Source organism: Accipiter gentilis, chromosome 9, assembly GCF_929443795.1.
Source record: "Accipiter gentilis chromosome 9, bAccGen1.1, whole genome shotgun sequence".
NCBI classification, from domain to species: domain Eukaryota; kingdom Metazoa; phylum Chordata; class Aves; order Accipitriformes; family Accipitridae; genus Astur; species Astur gentilis.
Window position 1 is genome coordinate 18573101 of NC_064888.1, and position 7691 is coordinate 18580791.

Consider the following 7691-nt stretch of genomic DNA (forward strand, 5'->3'; position numbering starts at 1 on the left):
CCTAGCCCATCTCACTACAGGGTCCTTTCAGCACATATCTATGTAATGAAACAAAAGCACAGGAAAGATTTTTTTAGCCTGATTTCTAAGACAAGAAGATGGCACAGTCACTGTTGGTTTATCTATCAATTCCCTCAGCAAAAGATCAGGCCAGGAAGGAGATCCCCAAACAACCAGCCTGTCAAACAGTGACAAAGGCACTGCTTCACCCGGAAGGTGCTGCAAAAGGAGGCTGAAACAGCAGCAGAGGAAACCAGGTCCCATTCCCCCTCTCGTGGAAGATCTTCCTTGACCCCTTTCACCTGGAAACTCACAGTTCTTTTGGTCACAGGACTTAAGTCCCACAATCTTACGTGCTTTTTGATAAGGAATCTGCTCACACCTCAGCTGCAAAAAAACACCTGTTCTAAGGGAAGGAGGGAGAGCATTTCCAGGGCTAACTGGGGGCCCAAGTCTCTCATGAGGACATTTCTCTTAAGAGCTCCACCATCGGAGCTCGTTATCAAGTCCACACAACACCTGGGTGTGTTTTAAAAGGAAGACTACAGCGAAGGCATACCAGAACCGGCCTCTGAGGAGGTGGCAGCACAAACCCCAGGTGCTGCTTTTGTCACTTTACACGCCGCTACAGAGTATGTCGCTCGAGAGGAAGGCGCGCGTCTCCCGCGGGGTGCCCAGCCCCGGGCACCTCGGGGCGCGGGTGGTGTGAGTAAAAGCCACCAAAATCAACCAGAGAGCCGGCCCCCAGAGGACGCGGCGGGCCGCCCGCCACGGTCACCGGCGCCCCGCCCCGCCGGGAGGAGGAGGCGGCCCAGGGCCGCCCCGAGGCACGCCACGCCGCGCTGCGCCGCGCCGCCACGTGCCGCCCGGCCCCGCCCCGCGCCCGCGTGTGACCGGCCCGGGCCGCGCCGCGCCGCTTTCACCCGCCGCGCCGCTCCCGGCCCCGAAATGCCCCTTTTCAGCGTGCCCAAAGAAGTGGCCGTCGGGACGGCGATGCTGGGGGTCGCCTTTGCCACCGGGATGCTCGCAGGTAAACGGCGCCCGCCCCAAAACGCACACGCGGGGGTGAGGGCTGCGCCCTCCCCTTGCCCCCCACCGGGGCCGGGACGGGGACCGCGGCTACCCGGGCAGGCTCCCCGTCCTCCCGGTTGTGGGCGGTCGTCGGGGGAGCATCCCCCCGGCGCTCCCCTGAGCGGGGCTGGGCCGGGCCGGGATTTTGCTGAGCGGCGGCGATAAATACAGTGATGCTATTAGAGGCCGAGCCGCTCCCTGTAATCCAGCTACTGCAGCGTGGGGTCGGGGAGCCGGCGGGGTCGGCGCCAAGGTCCCAGCAAAGGCGAGGGCACTCTCCCAGCCCGGGCCCTGCCTGCGTGCGCTTGGCCAGCCAGAAAACGCCGTGGTGGCGTCCTGGTCACGGCTTTCTCTTCTGTTAGCGGTTTCGTTTCCATTCCCCGGGGTCAGAGGACGTGCGAGCCCGCGATCAGGCTGGGGAAGGAGGCTGGCGTCGGGCGTGTAACGCAGCCCCTTGCTTACTTACTCTTTGACGTCAGGCAAGGTGTTCAAACAATCTGCGCCTCGGTGTGATCGTCTGTAAAATAGAGCCGTTAACAGATAATAAAACAAAAACCTCGAAATAAGTGTTCTTTAATAGCAAACAACTATCAGGAGACGGGGAACTGAATTTTTTGTTGTTAGTTATTTAAACACTGTTTGCCTTGTTTGGTAAAAGAAGTATTGGGCATCAAAGCTGAGAGCAGTTCTGTATTTAAGTAGACAAGCAATAGTCTTTAAGCTTTCAGCAGCTACTTTGTTCACACACTGGTTTTGTGCTAAACAAGTCATTGAGCAGCGCCATATTTCCCCTGGCTAGAAGGCAGGATGCTGTCATGTGGAGAACACAGGGCTTGAGAAGATGCATCAGCTGATGGTCCTAAAGACCAGCAGCCTCTATCCATCTGCAAAACAAGGTCCCCAGACTAAGAAAATACCGTGCCTCATTCACGCTTCTGTCCTTACACTTGCCCTTTGAGTTTTGATGTGGCTACTGACAGCTTGTAACTGTCACCATGGTCACTGAAAAACACAGTACCCAAGCCTTTCCCTTTCAGCCTTCGCAGACTTGGGCTGGACATCTTAGAGGTTAAAAAGGAGGAGGAAGAAAAGTTATAGCCCACTGAGCTGTCCAGCTACATTGCATTTTCCTTTTTCACTAGATTTTTCAGAGCAAAGAACTCTTTAATCTTTAGTAATACTTAAGTGCTTGCTTTATTTAAGCAGACCATAACTGAAAAAGATAAAAGTTCTTTTTTTTTTTTTTTTTTTTTTTTTTTTCAGGTAAAAGATACCCTTCTTTAGTTTTTGGGACACCAAAATCATCCAAGAGTATTATTGGGAAAAGTGGTCCCCTCTGGCAATACATATTGGATCACTCTTTGCGGGAACATCCAACTCTAAAGAAGCTGCGACTGGTCAGTATTTTATACCCCAACACAGGTTTTCTGTTCGCTGCTGTTACTGTTCTACGAGGACCTTTTGGTATTGTCCACACCTCATCCTGAACTGCTTGACTCTTTGTGATATTCCTTCATCCATCTTATTTGCATACACATTAAAATTTGTTTTGAACTGGTAATACCCAGACTTTTTCATATTCAGGGCTACCTAAATGAGTATTTAATAGTATCAACATACTTTTTATCCATGGGTCCTAAGTCAATGTGTTTGGGCTGTGCTTGATTTTGACTTGAACAGATTACTTCTGTTCATTTTAGTTGGCATATAAGGAAACTCAGAGTTCAGAGAGGTGATGTCCTTCTGCGCTGTGTAGCCAGAACCACGTGGTCTGACCTTTGGCAAGAGACTTTAACCTAGCAGTTCATAAAGCCATCCTACATGTCTTAGAGGAATAAGGGCATGAGTACAAAGGTTATAATTAAAAAAAAAAAAAGTGCATCTGTATGTAAATTCACAGAAATAAAAGGCTTCCACAGTCAAGGTTCCTCTGTGGTTCTTCATCAGTTACAGCTGTTGCCAAGGTTGCCACAGCCATGGTAACTTTGGGGCATATTACCGCTTTGAATGATTAGCCACTGCTTATGACATACACCCTGCCCTCCTTAGTTACTGTTAAATTCAAACTGATTTCTGGCTCACAGATGAAGCATGAAGCCATCTAAACTGAGAAAGGTAGGAGCATCTGTTTTTCCTAGAGTTTCTTTGAGTTTTTGCCTTAGGATATTGTTTTGGAAGCTTTGGGTTTTGTTTGCTGTGATGTGTTATTTTTTTCCCCTTTCTAGCTCACCGCTGATCATCCCTGGAGTAAAATGATGGTGTCCTGTGACCAGGCTCAGCTTATGGCAAATTTGGTCAAACTAATTAAAGCCAAGAAAGTTCTTGAAATAGGTAAGAGTGTTACTTTGTCCTCTCTGGAGTAGAATGAAGCTCCTGGTTGTGCTTCTCCAAATACAGCCATGTTTACATAAGATATCTGAACATAGTACAGCACTACATACCTGTCTTGGCAAACAGGTGGCCAAACTACAGTGTGAAAAGTAGTGTCTAATTTACACTTGCTTGCAACTTTGTCTATCTGTCCATTCAGTAATTCTGGCATCAGCATGGATGTCTCATAGACTCTGAGGCAACCTGAAAAAATAAGATCAACAGATCACTTGAGTCTCCAGTGGTTGCAGAACAAGGTGTATTCTTTCCTTCCTGTATCAGTTTCTTGCCAGAAAGAAATGTCTTGCTGCACAGGCCCTGCATCCAATCCACTTTCCTTGATGCACCTACATTAGCAGGATGGCCCAAAGCTAGACTGATGCTGAACATTCAGGTGTGGGTTCCCACCATCTTCATTCTGGCCTGGCTGTTATGATGCCCTGGTATTTTGCTGCTGGTCCAGTCCCTTTGGCTCCAGATTTAGCTCCACTTTTAAACCAGGGTGTTCCTCAGAGGTGCAGGACCAGACGCTGCCCTATGTGTCCAGGAGACTTGTGGGAAAAACCAACGTTAAGCTTTGCTAAAAGACTGATTTTTTAAAAAAAAAAAAAAAAAAAGTAAAAATTCCTCCCAAACCACCATTATGTTAAAATGGTAGAATGGAGGGGAAAACCTTTTGTGTCCATTAACAAATTGCCATCCTTGACTCCTTTGGGGTTTTTATTCCTGAAGGAAGCCCTGTAGTTCACTATTTATCTTTTTTCTTTTCCTCGCAATATTGTAAGTGTTGATGACTCTTATGATTTTCCTAGGTGTTTTCACAGGTTATAATACCTTGAATATGGCACTTGTCCTACCAGATAATGGCAGAGTTATTGCTTGTGATATAAATGAGGACTATGTCAAAATTGGAAAGCCGCTGTGGAAAGAGGTAAGCAGCATCTCTTCTGTTACATGTTTGGGACAGCTGCATTTGCATGTCAGGGGATTTTGGTATCTTAGACTTACTTGCATATTCACACAGAAGCATTCCTGTCATTAAAGAAGGCTGAGATGGTTTGATTTGGAAAGACAAATAAGTGCTGTCTGGAACATAGAAATAATAGGGAAAAATATCTGAACTGCCTGAGTGCAAGCTACTAACATGTTATTTCTTGACCACTTTGATCAACTCTTTGTTCTTTTCATTCTAGGCAGGAGTAGAGCATAAAATTGACCTGCGGATTAAGCCAGCAATTCAAACACTTGGTAAGTAACCCAAAATACTTTTTTTTTTTTTTTTTAAACCCTCCCCTAGAAAGAGGAGATGGATATAATACTGATGAAATCTAAGGCCAAACATGCTTGTGGATGTGATCCCTTTGCTAACAGTGGGACAGCTTCTCTTATATTTTAAAAAAAAAAAAGAGAAAACTTGGCAACTTCAGAAGCTCTGTTTTCCTACATGCTAGCAGAGAGGAAGAAAACACTTGTCCCCTGTAGTGGGCTGTACTGGTCACTCACCTGTCCTGTCCATTGCCTTGTTTAATCTAGGAAATACTATTGTCAGCTGCTTCTGGGAAAGCTGATTAAAAGAGATTAATTGGACAAAGCCCAATTTCTCTATCCATTGTCCATTCTAAGCAAGTATTTCTTTGTTATAGACAGGAAGAGTTTTCTGAAAGGGCAGAGGTGCAGAAAAAATACAGAAGCCAATATAAAACTTAGGGTATAACAGTTTTATTGTGTCCAGAGGAGTTCAAATTTAGGATGTGCCAAAAGCATGCAAGGCTATTAGAAAGGCAAGGACTTTTCTCATTCAAGAAAAGAGAAGATGTGGGGCAGAGTGAATATTAATAAATATTGTGAAAATGCAAGAACTTTGGTAGGAATTGAGAAGGTGGAAAAAGGTTTCCAGCAAAGGTGTTTGATGGATCCACAGATCCATCCATAACCTTGTATTACTTCCAAATTCATCCATCCTTTCTAAAGAGGCAAATGCTAGCAGCCTGCTAGGAGGCACTGTACTTGAATTCTAACGGACAGATTTGTCTAGGCAGTGCTTCAGACAAAAAGATCCTCTGTTGGCAGAGGATAAGGGCGGGTGAGAACCATGGCCAAGAACCTTAGGAAGGCAGCAGTCAGCCCTGCCGCAACTGGTGGTTTGGAGTTCTTGGTCGAGAAGTCCATTTAGGAGAACTTAAAACTGAATTCCACTTGCCTTGGCCCAGAGAGGGACTACTTACAGCAATCCTTTGCTGTGATAAAGATCTCTGAGAGGGTTTGTTCCTGACTTGTATCATGGTACTTGATCATCAACAAGAAATTAGCATTTAAGACTTGTTCATAAATGTGAGGAAAATCCTAATCTACTTAAGAAAACAGTTCTCAGCAAAAAAAACCAGCTGAAGGTGTAGAGTGTGTCCAGTTTCAAACTGCTTGACTTGTTTTTACTGCACCTTTCAGCAGTCTCAGCTCTATCCTGCAGGTTTAGAACTACTCCATGAACTTTGAAGTAGGCAGAACTCAGTAACTGAGTGGTTTATGGTATACATCATATCTAGATTGGCTTCTGTGGGGTAAGCTTTTCTAGTAATTAGCTCTAGAGGAGTAGGCTGCCTGGTCAAGGCACCAGAAACATTATTTAATGAGAACTTTGACACAAATGGATGACTTCCTCCTACACAGTACTAACTGAGGTATAACAACTCACTTTGTTGCTCATCTAGATGAACTGTTGGCCAGTGGAGAAGCAGAAACCTTTGACTTTGCTTTCATTGATGCGGATAAAGAAAGCTGCAATGAGTACTATGAAAAATGTTTGCGTCTCATAAAGAAAGGGGGAATAATAGCTATTGATAATGTAAGTACTGCAGTTGTGGTGGTAGTAGCACAGGGAGTTACTGCTTTTGCCTCTGGAAAAGGACAAAAAAAGTCACAGTGAGATTCTAGTAATGCGATTTCTGACCAGCAACTCAGTTGCCAATTGCAACATGTTTGTTCCATGTTATACAAAGGAGGCTTTTAAAATTCAATGTAAATTCCCAAAGTAAGCTATATGGAACACTAATATAAGCAAGGAATAAAACCCTATAGAAGTAAGTAATGTGTTAAATTTATGTTAGTACATAAACAGCCTGTGATAACCGAAACTTATCAAATTTTTTGTAATTCATTACAGAGAACGCTCTGTATCATACGGATTTGTCTTGTAGTGCGTTTTCTACTATGTACAGTACTTACACAAGATCAAAGGTAGCACTTGTAATCAGTAACTACTACTAAGTTATCAATTAATAAATTACTAGAAACAAAGAGTGATGTTAAACTTCAGGTACCTTCAGGGTCATGGTTGCAGCTAAATAGGGGCTTTTAAAAATACCTATGTTTAACCACATCTCTTTGGCTTCCGATTTGCAGTAGAGGTACAATTAGCCAGTTCTGTGGACTCCCAATCCCACTTGCTTATGAGAGGTCCATGTCAGAGACCACTACAAATCTGAAATACAATAAATAATATCAATTTCTAGAAAATATGCAGGACCTTTTCCAAAGCTTCCTTTGTGGTCCAAGGAACATATTGGAACAAATGAGGTGCATGACATTTCTTTTTTCAATAGGTCCTTTGGAGTGGAAGGGTGCTAAAACCAAGAAAGGATGACTTGGCAACACAGAGCATCCACCACCTCAATGAGAAGCTTCTCAGAGATGCACGAGTAAATATCAGCATGCTCCCAATGGGGGATGGAGTCACATTAGCGTTCAAGTTGTAACTGGAGGAAGCCCAGCAGAAAGGAAACAACAAGCAGCATCAAATCATCAGGAAAAATCCAGGTGGAACAGTATCAAAAATGGTTATTTAACCTATATCTCCACTGGGTAGCATAGCCTGGGAAAGTAGACTTCAGGAGCAGCAGGATCCTAAGGGCAGCTAAGTTGGGAAGAGAGACTTATTTTGAGATCTACTGTGATTTCTTATTTTAATTATAATAAAGCAAGTAAACTTACCTGAAATAGTCCTTGTAAGACAGTGGTTGGAAAAAGATCTCCCTCTGTAGAACAACTGAGTTCCAAGTGAGTCAATACAACAAAGTCATTTTCTGTCCTAAAAGAGGCTTCTGAGTAGCAGAATAATCAGTCCTACCATCAAAAGGAAAAGAAGTAGACTTTACAAATGTTAAAAGCCATAATAGAAAAATGGGGTTTTAATGAAATGTACATGACATCAAGGAGATTGCTAGCCTTCTCAAACTAATGATATTGAAATTGGC

General features: G+C 44.2%; 1 protein-coding gene across 1 annotated transcript; it reads left to right on the top strand.

Moving 5' to 3' along the window:
• The first annotated feature begins 869 nt into the window (after nt 1-869).
• Nucleotides 870-7427, top strand: COMTD1 (catechol-O-methyltransferase domain containing 1). The gene is made up of 7 exons (XM_049811159.1): nt 870-1030; nt 2335-2468; nt 3297-3402; nt 4254-4372; nt 4635-4689; nt 6150-6283; nt 7041-7427. The coding sequence occupies exons 1-7, from the start codon at nt 949-951 to the stop codon at nt 7191-7193; spliced, it is 783 nt and encodes a 260-aa protein (XP_049667116.1). The 5' UTR covers nt 870-948; the 3' UTR covers nt 7194-7427.
• Nucleotides 7428-7691: the final 264 nt, after the last annotated feature.

Coding starts and splice junctions, on each gene's coding strand:
- COMTD1 (XM_049811159.1), top strand. CDS start 949: ATGCCCCTTTTCAGCGTGCCCAAAGAAGTGGCCGTCGGGACGGCGATG. Junction 1,031..2,334: donor TGCCACCGGGATGCTCGCAG/GTAAACGGCGCC, acceptor TTTTTTTTTCAG/GTAAAAGATACCCTTCTTTA. Junction 3,403..4,253: donor CAAGAAAGTTCTTGAAATAG/GTAAGAGTGTTA, acceptor TGATTTTCCTAG/GTGTTTTCACAGGTTATAAT.